General features: G+C 56.1%; 1 protein-coding gene across 1 annotated transcript in view; it reads left to right on the top strand.

Annotated features, from left to right (window-relative positions):
• The window catches only part of LOC144950780 (chromodomain-helicase-DNA-binding protein 1-like), a 54,380-nt gene extending 38,395 nt beyond the window's left edge, over nt 1-15,985 (top strand). Inside the window, exons 25-40 of the mRNA XM_078880869.1 lie at nt 479-580; nt 1,162-1,332; nt 2,472-2,656; nt 3,159-3,200; nt 3,686-3,813; nt 4,200-4,338; nt 4,545-4,695; nt 5,307-5,432; nt 5,638-5,781; nt 7,145-7,264; nt 7,787-7,969; nt 9,019-9,197; nt 11,849-11,948; nt 12,572-12,746; nt 13,528-13,840; nt 14,336-15,985. Of these exons, the coding sequence (XP_078736995.1) occupies nt 479-580; nt 1,162-1,332; nt 2,472-2,656; nt 3,159-3,200; nt 3,686-3,813; nt 4,200-4,338; nt 4,545-4,695; nt 5,307-5,432; nt 5,638-5,781; nt 7,145-7,264; nt 7,787-7,969; nt 9,019-9,197; nt 11,849-11,948; nt 12,572-12,746; nt 13,528-13,840; nt 14,336-14,753 (2,676 nt within the window). The 3' untranslated portion in view covers nt 14,754-15,985. The remainder of the gene's footprint in view (nt 1-478; nt 581-1,161; nt 1,333-2,471; nt 2,657-3,158; nt 3,201-3,685; nt 3,814-4,199; nt 4,339-4,544; nt 4,696-5,306; nt 5,433-5,637; nt 5,782-7,144; nt 7,265-7,786; nt 7,970-9,018; nt 9,198-11,848; nt 11,949-12,571; nt 12,747-13,527; nt 13,841-14,335) is intronic.
• Nucleotides 15,986-16,300: the final 315 nt, after the last annotated feature.

Below are 16,300 nucleotides of genomic sequence, written 5' to 3'. Positions count from 1 at the left end.
ACGTGATCTATCCCCAAAAACCTTCATTATGAATAATATTGGTCGCGAAAGCCTACGTGTTAGGTTGAAAGAAAATAACAAAAAACTACGACGGTTCGATCGCAACACAAGCGAATCGTTATCAAGAGGAAAACAGTAAAGCTGCTGAGACAGACTTTTTTCTTTCAACCTATCGACGTGGCTTGACCGAAAGACCCAAAATGAAATAGATGAAGTATCCAAGTACAAATTTCAAAAGGGTATCGATCTCCTGCCGATTTTTCGACAATAAAAGCGAGCTTCTAGTGGGTGATGCAAGACCTGGCACGTGACGCACGTGGCTCGGCTCGCGGTTGTTCATTTAATATTTTTGACATCGCCGAATAAATCTTTGCCGTGACGTAACGCTCGTTCGAAACCGTCACGGAATCCCCGCGCGCGATTCCATCGGTCCTAGCGCTCGCGTGAAATCTGGCGCGCCGCGTCGTTTTCTCCTCAGCAGGAGATGGACATCGACGAAATCCTGCGGCGAGCGGAGACGCGGGAGAACGACGACAGCTCGCTGCCCACGGCCGGCGAGGAGCTTCTCTCGCAGTTCAAGGTGGGGGGGGGGGCGGCACGCTCGTTCGCTCGTTTGGTCGCTCGCTCGCTCGCTCACTCACTCACCCGCTTTTTCGCGTGCTCGTTCGCGCGTTTGGTCGCTCGCTCACTCGCTCGCTTGTTCGTTCGCTGGCTCACAACGGGTCTCTCCCGCTCGCCGTCACCCTTCACGTTTGCAGGGCCTCAGGTTAGCAGAGTAAAGCGTCGCCCCCGAGTCTCAAGACTCTTTTTTTTTTTAGGAGGGTCCTGCCAAGTTTTTTTCAATGTGAGTGGAGGTAGTGGGGGTGGGCGGGCGACGTGGATGTGCGATCTCACTTGAGTAACTTTCAGGGAATTTTTCAGCGTTTGGGATGTTGTGTGGACCAACGCCAGTTAAATTGTGCGTTGTAGTTTTAGCTATGGGAGGAAAGCGGAGATCCCGGAAGAAACTCGCGCAGGACAGGGAGTAGTAGGACGTACACACCGATTGCAGTTAATGTACTGTACTGCAAAGTGGGCTTACCGTGACCACCTTGTCACCGTGACCCCACAACACCCTCCCCCATCGTCCCCACCGCGACCTGGCGACGGTGCCTCCCTCAGGTGGCGAACTTTGCGACGATGGACGAGGAGGGTCAGGAGCTGCAGGACGCGCTGGCCGTCCGCTCGTGGGACGAGATCATCCCCGAGGAGCACTGGAAGCGCGTGGAGGAGGAGGAGCGGCAGAAGGAGCTGCTCGAGATCTGCATGCTGCCGCGCATGCGTACCAAGAAGGCACGTGCGCGCGTGTGTGTGTAGGCGTGTGCTTGCGTACGAGTGTACACGTGTGTGTGTAGCAGTGTGTGTGTGTGTGTGGTCATCTCAGTCATCTCAGTCAGTCGACCCCTGGGTCTGCCCCGTGACCTCCTGCCAGCGGGCGTTCGACACTTCACGTGGCCTCAAGGTGCACATGGCCTGACACAAGCGTCGTGGTGACGTTACCGCCACTTGGCGGCGAATGGCGGTTGTTGTTGTTGCGTGCGAGTGTACACGTGTGTGTATGTAGGCGTGTGCTTGCGTGTGAGTGTACACGTGTGTGTGTGTGTGTGGAAGAGTGGTGGTGTAGTGGTTCGTGGTGCTGCGCTATGAATCCGGCCACCCGATTTTCGATTCCCGCTGACGGGGCAACAAGGGTGACGATTGTTCTGAACCGGTCCGGGCCTCCGCTAGGTCGACTCGACCTCAATGAGTACCCGGTGCGATGTATAAACATCGCTACTCGGGGAGACAAAGGCAACCGGGCGTGGTGTTGGCCACCCACGCCATCGTGTGCCGTGCCAGCCTTCATAGGTGGCTTGTTAACAGCACTTGCCCGAACAAGTCTGTTAAGGCTAGACGGGGGAGGGGGGTTCTTTTTTTTGCAGAGGCGTGTAGGTGGGTGTGTGTACGCGTGTGCAGACGTACGAGTGTGTGCGCACACGCCGCGTGCGTTTGACAAAATTACACCTCCTGAGAATTAAGATTCGTCTTGACATGCGGCAAACATTTCGCTCTGTGGCAAGGTGGGAGGTCAAACTTCTGCACGCCCCCTTCCCCCCCCCACCTACTGTGTACACCGGAGGTCAACGGAAGGGATCTCTGAGCTAGCGCCACGATATCCACTTCCACGGGCCATCCTCGAATAATTAGGGTCGCACTGCTGTGTGCGAGATCACGCGACGCCGTTTGCGCACTCTGGAAAAAATATTGGGAGACGAGATGAAACGTACAGAGGGGTCGACAATGGAAAGTGTTTCTCTGTGGATGTGAAGCCGATGGCAAGATAGCGATTCAATCGGGCGTGGCACGGTCTTGGCGCGTGGCACGGTCATGGCGCGTGGCTTATCGCGTTCGTCTGTGTGTGTGTGTGTGTCCCCACGTGGGTTCGGCCATAGCCGGTGCACGTGAACGGCAGCGACTCGGACGCGAGCTGCCGGCGGCGGCGCGGCAAGCGGCGCTCGTCGGGCTCGGAGAGCGACTCTGACGACTCTGGGGACGACAAGAAGCCGCGCAAGCGGGGCCGGCCACGCACCGTGCCCCGCGACACTGTGCAGGGCTTCACCGACTCGGAGATCCGGAGGTGCGTGAGAGTGCACGGGCGGGCGCTAGTGCACACGCGGTGAACGTTCATTGACATTGCATCACCTTCTTGGTTCTTTCGGTAAAGTCACGTAGAAGGGAAGAGGTCTGTCGGAAAGACAGCGTCTGTCCGACAGACCTGAGGACGGCTGCTTATTTTATTATGTTTTCTTTTTATTATTTTATTATTTCCCTTCTACGTGACTTTACCGAAAGAACCAAGAAGATGAATCCCTGCAGTCACGAAAGCTTTAAATCGAAATTGCATCACCTTGTTTAGGAACAGGATTATTATTTTATTAGGCCACCAGGCCTCAACGTAACCAGGCCTGCCTCGCCTAGTTAGAATATTTATGCAGAGTCGTCTTCATGAGAATGTTATCCCAGGATACGAGCGAGAAAACAAACGAACTTTTAACAGCTAACGTCACTAACGCTCCCAACGTTAGTTTAGAATGTGTTTGATTTTATTACCGTGGTTTGACTCTTTGCTGTCGTTACAGGTTCATCAAAAGCTACAAGCGATTCGGAGCGCCGTTGGAGAGGTGAGTCATCCACAATCTGAATCTATAGTTTAGACTGGAGGAATCCAATGAGCTTATGAAGCTCTCTATCGCACGCGTCCGGGAGGACATCCGTCCAGCAGTGCGAGCGGGAGGGTAGTGCTTGGGTGGTGGCGATAGTCCCCCCCCATACCGCATATGGCTGTCTGCAAAATACCTCTCGCGCTATCACGGTCAGTTTGTGCGTAGGACTCGGGCTGTTTGATGTGTTACACGTCAAACGGAATATCCGCTTTGCTCACGAATAATTTTGCGTCGCTGTGGCTTGCTAACTTTAGCTGCTCAGAGTTGTCGGGGTGGCGGCGGCGGCTGTTGGGGCGAGGGTGGCTGCGGCGGCAGTCTTCGTTGTGCCGGCGTTGTCGTCTCCACGGTGGTTGCGGTGGGTTGTGATGCTGGTCGTGGTGTTTGCGGTAGTGATTGTGATGTTAATGGTTGTGCCGTGCCCCCTCCCCCCCCCCCCCCCCAAGGCTGGATGCGATTGCGCGCGACGCGGAGCTGGGGGACAAGTCGGCGGCAGACCTCAAGCGACTCGGGGAGCTGATCCACCGCGGCTGCGAAGAGGCCATGCAGGAGCAAGCGGATGGCAAAGTCGACGGCAAGTGCCGCACTACTACACCGCTCAGAACGCCACCTCGCCGTCACCGCACCTCACTCGATCGCCATACCGCAACGCCAAGCTGCCGTTCCGCACCGCAGTGCCGCACCAAAGCGCGTCGCTACACGGCACCCGCGCGCCGCGCCCATTGCGGACGGACTTCTTCCGTGCCGCTCGCAGCCAAAACCGCGCGCGACCCCGGCCGGTACCCGCGGACGGCGCGCCCGACCGTCGCGTTCACGCGTTTTGCGCGCCACTATGCCCCCGCCGCGAGAGGGCACCCCGCTGCGCTCGGGACGACGTCGCCGCGTGAACGTGCGAAGGTGACACCGTTTTATTTATTTTTGTCGTTGCTGCTGCCGTGGGTGATCTTGCGCCGTCTGCAGGTGGCGGCCGGGGTAAGAAGCGAGGGCCGGCGTTCCGGCTGTCGGGCGTGCAGGTGAACGCCAAGTCGCTGCTGGCGCACGAGGAGGAGTTCCTGCCGCTGCACCAAGCCATCCCCTCCGACCCCGAACAGCGCAAGCGGTGAGCGCGTGCGAGCATTTGTCCTGGGCCATGTGGGGAGCCGTGGCGTTAGCGGTGTTGCCGTGCTGCGCCGCGAACCCGGCGACCCGAGTTCGATTCCTCGCCTGATGCTCTGCGGGCGACGTTGCCGTCACTTGGTGGTGAGCGGCGGCCGTCGTGCTCGCCGCGAGTGTTAACGCGACGGCTGGGCGCGTTGCCGTCCGCAGGTACCGGCTGTCGTCGCGCGCCAAGGCGGCGCACTTTGACTCGGAGTGGGGCGTGGAGGAGGACTCGAACCTCCTCGTGGGCATCCACGAGTACGGCTACGGCAACTGGGAGCTCGTCAAGATGGACCCCGACCTCAACCTCACCGACAAGGTACGGCCCTGCCTGCCTGTCTCTGCCTGCCCCCCATTGCCTTCCCCGCTCGGTGTTACCCCCTCGCGCGCCGCGTTGGTTTTCTCCGGGTGCCCTGGGTTTCCGTCGTCGAGATCCGTTACAGGGACGTGTTGTCAAACCATGGGTGGAAAAAACCCGATTTTTCCAGCGGCAGGCATCGGGTTTTTTCTTTAATACAATTAAACCCGATTTCGGGGAATTAAAACCTGGTTTAATGAATACGAAACTCTGATCCAAGGCTTAGGCTGCTTCCTCGTCGGTGCTGCTATCGTACTCGGGGGGGCCGTCGGGCACGGGGTAGTCGTAGAATGCGGCGGGCAGGTTGGTCGTGATGAACACGAGCTTCTCCACAATCGTGGGTGCCGCCAGTGAGTTCCTTCGCTTGGAATGGATGAAGCCCATCGGTGAGAAGTTGGCGAAGTGCGGTTCTTCAATTAGAACCAATTAAACCAGATTTCTCCCAATCTCTGATCAGGTTTAATATAAAAAAGACTAATAAACCCGATTGTAAAAAAACCCGACTGTGCCACCCTTGTGTCAAACGGTCTTTTTTCGTTTCTCCCCCCCCCCCCCCACGACAACGACGACAGATCTTGCCCGACGACCCGGAGCTGAAGCCGCAGGCGAAGCAGCTTCAGACCCGCGCCGATTACCTCGTCAAGCTGCTGAAGAAGGAGATGCTGCGCAGGGAGGCCCTGAAGCCCGCGACCCAGGCGGTGCGTCACTCGTCGCACCGCCACGTTCCACGCCCAGACGTCGCCGTGACGGTTGTTGTTGTCTTGGCGCCCGGCTCGTCGTGATCGCCGCGTGCGTGCGGCGTCCCGGGGAATCTGGCGCGAGAGCCGTGCCCGCGGCTCGCTAGGCCAGCGTCTTACCCGCTCTTCCTCTCTCTCCACTGCCCCCCCCCCCGCATCTCATCAGACGAACAAGAAGCCCCGCAGGGTCCACGCCAAGAAAGCGCGCAAGGGCGGTGCGCGCGGCGGGGACGCGGGGCAGCCCGACGGCACGAGCGGCGGCTCTCCCCGCGCCGCCGAGCACGCGTCGGAGGAGGAGGGCGAGATCAAGGTACCCGCTCCTCGCCTCTTGGGTTGGTTATTCTCACGTGAGATGTTAACTACCTCGCCCGGTATGCAGGAGGTCGTGGGTTCGATCTCGACCCTGACGCCTGCTTCTGCTGTATATTTGGAGTTTGCGTGTATCTCTCTCATTATCATCATCATCATCACGGTGGCTAGGAGATGTTGACTACCTCGCCTGGTATACAGGAGGTCGTGGGTTCGATCCTGATGCTGCTGTGTATTTAGAGTTTGCGTGTCTCTCTCATCATCATCATCATGGTGTCTAGGAGATGTTAACTACCTCGCCTGGCACACAGGAGGTCGTGGGTTCGATCCCGACCCTGACGCTTGCTGCTGTGTATTTAGAGTTTGCGTGTCTTTCTCATCATCACGGTGGCTAGGAGATGTTAACTACCTCGCCCGGTATGCAGGAGGTCGTAGGATCGATCTCGACCCTGACGCCTGCTGCTGTATATTTGGAGTTTGCGTGTCTCTCCCTGTGGTCGTTCGGATTTATTTCCGGGTCCTCCGGTTTTTTCCCTCCACGTTTAGAATCCGTACGCATTTTTTATAATTTGGCCTCGATGAATTTACACACAACAAGCCAACTTCGTTGAACTATCATTTGTCATAGCCAGGTTGCTTCTGACAAAGCGATATATCTGAGTGGGGCCTTACCTGGTAAAATATAAATACCAGGGACTCGTCTATTTCTAGAGGTCTGTTCATAAGTCCAACTTTACTCCTGTCGATTCCAAGCTACGGCGTGTACACTAAACATGCGGAATGGCTTGACAAGTTGTATAATCGCCTCTAGATGTAGATGCCACTGGTTCTTCACGTTCTGCAGATGTAGATGCCACTGGATTGTCACGTTCTGTAGATGTAGATGCCACTGGTTCTTCATGTTCTTCAGATGTAGATGCCACTGGTTCTTCACGTTCTGTAGATGTAGATGCCACTGGTTCTTCACGTTCTGCAGATGTAGATGCCACTGGTTCTTCCCTTTCTGCAGATGTAGATGCCACTGGTTCTTCACGTTCTGCAGATGTAGATGCCACTGATTCTTGATGGTCTGTAGATGTAGATGCCACTGGTTCTTCACGTTCTGCAGATGTAGATGCCACCACCGCCATCTATTGCGCGGCGGTTAAACTTACGACGGTCGGTCCGAACGGGCAACTGGACGTACGGACAGCTTTGTTCGTATCTCTGAAATGTCGTAAGTCGAATGTTCGCAAGTCGAGCGGCGTCCCCTGGTATTTGAGTTTTAGTTGGCGTGGCCGCTGGGCGGTGACCCTGGGGTGGGGTGGGGTGGTGCGTGTGAAGCGCGTTTGTTGACCCCGGGCGCAACGCCTCTGCGCTTGCAGGACGACGGCGGCGAGAAGAAGAAAAAGAAGAAGAAGCGGGAGAAGGAGAACAAGGAGAAGGGAGCGGACGGCAAGGAGACGCGGAGAGGCAAGAAGGAGAGACGCGAGAAGAAAGAAAAGGTGCGTGAGTGTGTGCCTGTGTGTGTGTATAGGTGTGCCTGTGTGTGTGTGTGTGCGTGTGTGTGCCTGTGTCTAGGTGTGTGCCTGTGTCTAGGTGTGTGTGTATAGGTGTGTGTGTATAGGTGTGTGTATAGGTGTGTGTGTATGGGCCTCAAGGTGCACATGGCCTGGCACAAGCGTCGTGGTGACGTCACCGCCACTTAGTGGCGAATGGCGGTTGTTGTTGTGTGTGTGTGTCTGTGTGTATAGGTGTGTGTGCCTGTGTGTATAGGTGCAGTACATGGTGTGTGTTGAACTTCCTTCACACACTATTTAGCCAACCGTGCTAATGGGATAGTGTGTGGGGTGTGTGCATGATGGACCCCAACCGAATATTTGAACTGGAGCCCCCCTTAGGTTAACTCGGCCTCAAACGAGTGCCTGGTGTGCGATCTCTAAAACAACATCGCCACTGGGGTGAGACTATGGCTTTCTTGACAACGATGATAATGATTCGCCGCCGTTGCTTTGTCGCCCGCCCAGCCGCGGACCGGCAAGGGGGCGGAGGGCGGTGGCCGGGCGGACGGGAAGAGCGGGGAGCGGGGCACCCGCGCCGGGGCCAAAGCCTCCATCCCCCAGGGCCCCGTGCACATCACGGCGGGCAGCGAGCCCGTGCTCATCGCCACGGAGACGGAGGAGGAGTTGGACCAAAAGACGTTCAGCATCGTGAGTTCTCCCCCCCCCCCTTCTCAATCCATCCACCCCTCCTAGGGGTGGTGGTGGTGGTGGCGCTGCAGCTGCGGTGGGATGGGTGGCGCAGTGGTTAGCAGCGTCTCCCTTGCTCTGGAGGCTGGGGTTGGTGGAACGCGCATGGGTAGCGTGGTAACACTGAAATATTTGCAGGCACGGATTTGGAATCTGTTGCTGTGCTGCCATCTGCTGGACACTTTCCAACCCAACCCTTACACAGCTTCGATGTCCCCCAGGAAGTTTCCCATCAAAGTCAGAAATGTGAATCTTTCTTTATCCTGGAGGAAACCGATGAGCTTATCGATGAAGCTCTTTTTTTTACAGATGTCCGGTAGTGCTAACCAGGCTCAATCCCTGTTTAGCTTCGATATGATTTGACAAGGTCGGGGGACGCATCCATTGAGGGCAAAACATTTTTTTCCCAAGCGGGGTCTGTGCATTAATACTCTTAGGTTTTCGATAAAGTCACGTAGGTAAAAAATTATATAAATAAAATAATAAATCAACGTTACTGTCTCCTTGAGACAGTAAATCTAGCTGAGACGGTCCTACCTGATGACGGAGACTTGTGTTGCCTCCGAAACGTCGTGATTTATTATTTTCTATCATTTTTTACCTACGTGACTTTACTGAAAAACCTAAGAGTATGAATCCTTCTTCTTGGTTCTTTCGGTAAAGTCACGTACAATGGAAATAATAAAAATAAAACATCAATAATTCTCACGACGTTTCGGCCACAACGCAAGCAGCCGTCCTCAGGTGAAGAACAGGTCTGTCGAGAAGACAGAGCCACAACGCTACTTGCGTTGTGGCCGAAACGTAAGAATTATTTTATTATGTTTTATTTTTATTATTTTATTATTTCCATTCTACGTGACTTTACCGAAAGAACCAATAAGATGAATCCCTGCAGTCACGAAAGCTTTAAATCGAAAAGTATGAATGCTTGCAGTCACGAAAGCTTCAAATATCGAACCTGCGCATTAAGTTTATTCACCGGACAACGCGCGTGTCCGCCGCCGCAGTGCAAGGAGCGCATGCGGCCCGTGAAGAAGGCGCTGAAGCAGCTGGACAAGCCCGAGGAGGGGCTGTCGGAGCGCGAGCAGCTGCTGCACACGCGCCACTGCCTGCTGCGCATCGGCGACCACATCTCGGAGTGCCTGCAGAAACACGCGGACCCTGAGATCGTCAAGCAGTGGAGACGGTGAGACCGCCCGCCTGCCCGCTACCGGTCACCCTTGGCTCGCCCCGCCCGCTCGTTCGGCCTCTTTGCGCTCACCGGTGCCCTTGTGATGCGCTCGCTCGCTGGCTCGCTCACTCGGTCGCTCGCTCGCCAAATTGTGTGCAGGAGTCTGCGCTGTAATCGCGGGGCAACTGCCAGGATCTTGGCGGCGCCGGTCCGGCACTGTGGAATCAGAATCAGAAAGGGTTTTATTTGTCATGAAAGTTCGCACAGACAAGGAATTTACTTTGGCAGGAAGGTGCATACATTCAACATGTAGGAATCTTAAATAAGTGGTTTACAAGTCTAACTATACTAAAGGTACAAGTCTAACTAATACAAAGGAGCTAAAGTATGTAAAAATTGAATAAAATAAAATCTAAAATATACAATAGCTATAATCTATATATATAAAATCGCAAATCTGTTTGTCTGTCTGTGTGTGTGTCTGTGTGTCGCCGGACCATACGCAGTTTCATTGGACGGCGGTTGGCCCTGGCAACGGGTAGCGACGCATTCGCTGCCGGGTGGACGCCATTTTTAATTCCCGTTAAAAATATGCGCACGCATTTGTGGTATAAACTCGATATACCCAGCGTTGCCCGGGGGGAAAATACATTTAAAATCTTATGAAAACTTTCAAACATTACATACCAATGAAAAAACAACTGTGTAATTACTTTTAAACCCGACGCGCCAAGAATCGATTCTGAATCGCGCAAAGGAATCGAAGGTTGTAGATTCCTTTAGATTCGGACGATTCCCGTTTACTATAAGTTGCTTAAAGTCGATATAAACTGCTACGAACGGGAAATATCCGGCGTTGACCGGGGCAAAAATGTAATTAAAAACTCCTGAAAAAATACAAAAATAAAATAACAATGAAAATGAAACTCTATCATTCAAAATGTAAACCCCCAACATGCCAGGAATCGATTCTTTGAATCGCACAAAGGACTAATCGAAGGTTGTAAATAACTTTAGGATCGCGCTTCCTGTTTAATATAAGTTGCTTATAGAGTTGATATAAACTGCTACGAATGGGAAATATCCGGCGTTGACTGGGGCAAAAATATAATGGTGAGGGCGGTTGTGAGTGGCGATTGTGAGTGGTGATTAGTGAGTGGTGAGGGGAGGTTGAGTGGTGAGTGGTGAGGGTGTGATTGGTGAGGATGAGTCGTGAGGGAGAGTGGTGAGGGTGAATGGTGAGGGTGAGTGGTGAGGGTGAGTGAGGTTGAGTGGTGATTGGTGAGCGTGTCATTGGTGAGGATGAGTGGTGAGGGTGAGTGTTGACGGTGATTGGTGAGGGTGTGATTGGTGAGGATGAGTGGTGAGGGAGAGTGGTGAGGGTGTGATTGGTGAGGATGAGTGGTGAGGATGAGTGGTGAGGATGAGTGGTGAGGATGAGTGGTGAGGGTGAGTGGTGAGGGTGAGTGGTGATTGGTGACGGTGTGATTGGTGAGGGAGAGTGGTGAGGGTGAGTGGTGAGGGTGAGTGGTGAGGGTGAGTGGTGAGGGTGAGTGGTGAGGGTGAGTGGTGATTGGTGAGCGTGTCATTGGTGAGGATGAGTGGTGAGGGAGAGTGGTGAGGGTGAGTGTTGACGGTGAGTGGTGATTGGTGACGGTGTGATTGGTGAGGGAGAGTGGTGAGGGTGAGTGGTGAGGGAGAGTGGTGAGGGAGAGTGGTGAGGGTGAATGGTGAGGGTGAGTGGTGAGGGTGTGTATATATGTAAGGTTATTAAGAAATATATTTTTCACCCGGGCAACGCCGGGTACTTATGCTAGTATACAATATAAAATTACAAAAATGCAAATAGGGTAACATACCTGCTGTGCCCGCTCGTTCTCTCGTTTCCCGTCTCGTTGACTCCTCCCCCTGGCCGCGTGCGTGCCCGTTGCCTCTCTCCCGCCCTCCTCCTGTTCACGCGGTCTCTGGGTCGCTCGCATTTGACGGTCGCCCGTTCCTCCGTTGGCTCGCCTGCTCCCGCTGCTTGTTTATTAACTTCATCCAATCACTTGGCTCAACCGCACGTTCGCTCGCCCGTCCGTCGTTCTCCGTTGATTGCGCCGTTATATGCCCGTCGCTTGGGCTTGCCCACAGTGCTCGCTTGCTCGTTACTTGCCAGAGGTCGCAATCGGGTACCCGATACCCGTACCCTACCCGATACCCGGCTACCCGTACCCGGCCGGGTATCGGGTACCTGTTTGCGACCCTAGTGCGGCCGGGTACGGGTAAGGAATCAAAATATAACATTGAGACTAGGCTCTAAGGAAAGCTGTCTCGGGTGTGGACCAATAAACTTCAAGGACAGTGCACATTATCAGAGTTATGTCTTTTGTTTGCATTATGACTGCAGGTATTGTGGTCTATGCAAACATGACTCCTTGTAAAAAAAGGTGTCAGTTTTGTTGCCAGATAAAAGGGTAATAAACCAATTATCATTTTTTTTACTGGCAAATGAGGTTCCAATGGTGAATCAAAACCCGTTTGCGACCTCTGGTACTCGCCCGCCCGTTTAGCCGCTCTCTCATTGTCGCGTGCTCACCCGGTCCATTCGCTCGGGTCGTTTCTCCACGCACAGTTTGCCCGCCCGCTTACTCACCACGTTGTGCCCCCGCCCGCATCCCTTGCAGGAACCTGTGGATCTTCGTGTCGAAGTTCACGGAGTTTGACGCGCGGAAGCTGCACAAGCTGTACAAGCACGCGGTGAAGAAGCGCGCCGAGGAGGCCGGGGTGAGTCTCTCGGAGAGGCGCGAGCCGCGGCTCGCCAGAGTGGCTGCGTTAAGATTTTATCCTGCCCGTAATTTTAGACAAAATCCCAGCTGTGAGAATTAAATGAGTCTGACTGGCAAGTGCTTGATGAGCGTTACACTCTCAGGCAGCGTGGGTGGCAAGGTGCTGCCCGTCACCCCCCAAACCCCCCACCCCTGCTCCTGTGTGCACCTGAAGGGATCCCGAGAGGTAGTTCTGCGCTATCCACTTCTGTGGGTTCCTTTCTCTAACGCAAAGGGGGTGGCGCGCTGCCCTGCGAGAGATCCGAATGGCCACTTTGTCTCGGGGCAAAAACTGACGTAGAACCATGTAAAATATCAGTGAACAATTGTGTCCCGTGCAGGCGTGTGTGTGCCTGCCTGTGTTGGTCTGCGACCCATGTCACCTGGGTCTGTCCCGTGACCTCCCAGCGGGCGTGTCACACGGCCTTAATCGGACACACGGGCGGCCGGGCGTGGTGCTGACCACCCAAACTCGCCCCCGCGTGTCGCACGTGCCGGCCTGCACAGGTGCCGCTCGCACGCGGCCACTTGCTTCGACGGTCTTGTCAAAGTCCACACGGGCGAACCTTTGTCTTTGTGCAGTCGGAGCAGCCCAAGGCGAGGCAGGAGAAGCAGAACTTTGTCGCCAAGAAGCCGTTCCCGCCGGAGCCGTCGGGGTCGAGCCGCGACTCGTCGTACTCGCAGTCGCACTACCCCCCCTCGCAGCAGGGGCCGCACCGCGAGCCCTACGCCAACCAGCACAAGCGGCCGCCGTCGGGTACGCAGCGCACGCACTCTGCACGTGCACACTAGCACACTCTGCACGTGCACACTAGCACACTCACGCGTGCGCACGCACACTCTGCACACGCTCCGCGCACTACTCGTGCGCGCACACCGGTCACACGTGCACTTGACGCACACACACGCACACTCGCGCGTGCGCACGCACACTCTGCACACGCTCCGCACACACACTCCGCACACACACTCTCCGCGCACTACTCCTCGTGCGCGCACACCGGTCACACGTGCACTTGACACGCACACACGCACACTCGCGCGTGTGCACGCACACTCTGCACACGCTCCACGCACACACTCCGTATACTACTCCTCGTGCGCGCACACCGGTCACACGTGCACTTGGCGCACGCACACACACACGCACATGTGCAGCAGCAGCGTCACTCGCAGCAGCATTGGCAACGTTAGCAGCAGGCTCGTCATCGACGGCAGCAACATTTACAATAATCGTTGACAGCCGTTAATCGGTACTGGGTGAATGCCCCTCCCGCGTGCCGCCGTCTCAGACGCAGGGGTTGTTTTGGCCGCCAAAGTCGGCTGATGCTCCAGGTCGCTCTTGCAAATGAGAGACTGCAGCCTGTCCGCTTGAGGTCTCGCCTGGTGAAACGCTAACTTTTGTCTCAGCTTCACCTGACTGCACGCTGTAGGTGTAGGACTGGACCAGTGAGGACAGTTTCTCAAATCGGAGAGATCTCAACACTGCACATAATTGCAATTGAATGTGAAGCAAACTGCTGCGTGTTTTGTTTCAGACTGGGGGGAGAGGCAGAAGGAGCGTGTGTACGGGCACGGCGGCGGCGGCGGTGGTGGTGGTGGTGGTGGCGGCGGCGGTGGTGGTGGTGGCGGTGGTGGTGGTTGGGGCTCTGAGAGGCACCACCAGGGCTACGGCTCGCACCACTACAAGGACCGTTCGTCTCACCGCGGCCGCTCGGACCAGCACCACAACTCGGGGGGCGGCTACCGCCACCACCAACACTACAGCGACGCGGGGCGCAAGCGGCCCTTCGGCAACACCTACCCCGGCGACAAGGACCACCGCGGCGAGTATTACCGCGGAGACGACCGGTGAGCAGAGAGCCTCGCGGGGGTTGGAGGGCGGAGGAGAAGCTCGCGCACACACACACACACACCTACACACACACCTATACACACACCTACCTACACGCACAAACACCTACACACACCTACACACACACACCAACCTACACACCACCAACCTACACACACACCTACACGCACACACCTACACGCACACACACCAACTACACGCACACCTACACACACACCAACCTACACACACACCAACCTACACACACTCACACCAACCTGCACACACACCTACACGCACACCAACCTACGCGCACACCAACCTACGCGCACACCAACACACACACCTACATACACACACCTACACACACACCTACACACCAACTACATGCACACCAACTACATACACACCAACTACCCACACCAACTACACACACCTACACACACACCAGTCTGCACGCACTCACCTCCGACACCTCTCAATCTGTGTGTGTCCCCCCCGTGCCCTCACAGGTATCACTCGGACATGAAGAGGCGTCGGCCTGACGACTTCCGTCCTCACGACCGCGAATACCGCGGTGGTGGAGGTGGTGGAGGTGGTGGAGGTGGTGGAGGCGGTGGAGGCGGTGGTGGAGGTGGCGGCAGCGATTACCGCAACGTCAAGCAGTCGAGCGACTACCGGGGACCCTCGGGTGGAGGGGCATCGGAGCACTATCGCTTCCACGGTGACGCCAAGGGCTCGGCGGATGGCGGGCGGAACGCCGGCGGCGGCGGTGGTGGCGGTGGCGCCGGTGGTGGTGGCGGCGGTGGCGCCAGCGGCGCCGGCCACCGCTCGCCGCTGGTGCAGCGATCGCCGTACGATGCTCGCTCTCCACTGGACCGCGACCACCGCAACACACCGGACTACGGCTGGAACACGCGCAAGACGTAGTGGAGCGGCCAGGAAAGACTGCTCAGCCGCGGACCCGGCCACGCCCCCGGCCGTCTTGAAAGCGAAAGGAATGAAATGTTTTTTTTATCGACGAGAGGGAGGCCGAGCGAGAGCGAGTGGAGCATCGTGCGAGCATCGTGCGAGCATCGTGGGAGTCGGTTGGCGGCGGGGGTGGGGCGGGAAAGGCGGTGACGAATGGAAGAGTTGGCCAACCTCCTCACGCTCTCTCTCTGCTCTTGTCCTTGGTGGGGCGGGCGGGTGGGTGGTTGTGGCCCCCCCCGTGAGCGTTTGCACACGTGACAAACGGTTGTTTCTGCGGGCGCGTCCACGTCAACACGTGGAGAGTACAAATGCCTTTGACAAAAATGCGCCGAATAAGACGTTCTGGAGATGGGTCAGCGACGGCAAAGTGGTTGGGGGGGTGGCGGGGAGGGGGGGCGTCTTTTTGACATTTGTTGGTGACGCCGGCCCACGCCCGCCGCTCCTTGCTGCGCTGGGCCCGTCCGTTAGCGCAGGCGGAGGGGGGAGGATGGACGGAAGAGATCGCATCAAGGGAGTGCGGCGGGCGAATGAAAACTCGACAATAAATGTAGGGCGTGCGTGCGTTGTGTGTTGTCCACCCTCCGAGTTCGCCGAGGAGTATTTTTTTACACGGCGGGGGTCGGGGGGGGGGGGTGTCCGGTGTGTTGGGGGGGGGGGGGCGGTGGTTGCCCCGTGTGTGCGTGCGTGATTGGCTGGGCCGCCCGCCCCCCCCCCGGCTTTGTTGCACGTTTAAGCGAGGGAACGATAAATGAAAATGCACAGGGAGGAAACTGTTTAAAGAAGGGAAAAGTTAAATTTGAACGCGGAAAGAGGTGGCGGGGGAGGGGAGACACGCGAGGTCTGCCGCCATAAGGACGCTGCTGCTGCCGCGGACGCAGCGAATTCGGAGGTCGTTGAAATCGGCGGTCCGCCAGGGTTGTGAACCTGGATGCTGCAAGGTCACCGGTTATCCGTGCCTCGATGCCTGGCCTGATGCAAGACCCCCCCCACCACCTCTCCTTTAACACCCCCCTCAAACCCACACCACCACCTCGCAGCTCTCAAGCAACTCTCTTCCAATTCGAAAACAGCGGCAGCCGGTTGGGAATTAATTTATAAATGGTTGATCATGTTTTTTTGGACCTTCGTCAGCGCTAAACTGTGTACATATGTGTTTATAGTGCACCTCACAATAAACGGAGTTTTTTTTCTATCGCGTCCCGAACTGGAACTTGCCGATTGTGTCGTCGTCGCATTGTACACTGTTGAACGACGCGTGAACATCCGTGAGCATCTGTGACCATGCCATGACCATGCTTTGCTTTCGCCCGGTGCATGCGTGCGGGGTGGGGGGGTCATTGACGTGTTAATCTCGCCATGCTGGCGAGATGTTAACTACCTCGTCTGGTACGCAGGAGGTCGTGGGTTCGATCCCGACCCTTGACGCCTGCTGCTGTATATTTGGAGTTTGCGTGTCTCTCATCATCACGGTGGCTAGGAGATGTTAACTACCTCGCCTGGTATGC

The sequence above is a fragment of the Lampetra fluviatilis genome, chromosome 59 (assembly GCF_964198595.1).
Source record: "Lampetra fluviatilis chromosome 59, kcLamFluv1.1, whole genome shotgun sequence".
In the NCBI taxonomy this organism is placed as follows: domain Eukaryota; kingdom Metazoa; phylum Chordata; class Hyperoartia; order Petromyzontiformes; family Petromyzontidae; genus Lampetra; species Lampetra fluviatilis.
The sequence above is the reverse complement of the archived record's forward strand: the minus strand, read 5'-3'. Positions and strand labels throughout refer to the sequence as shown.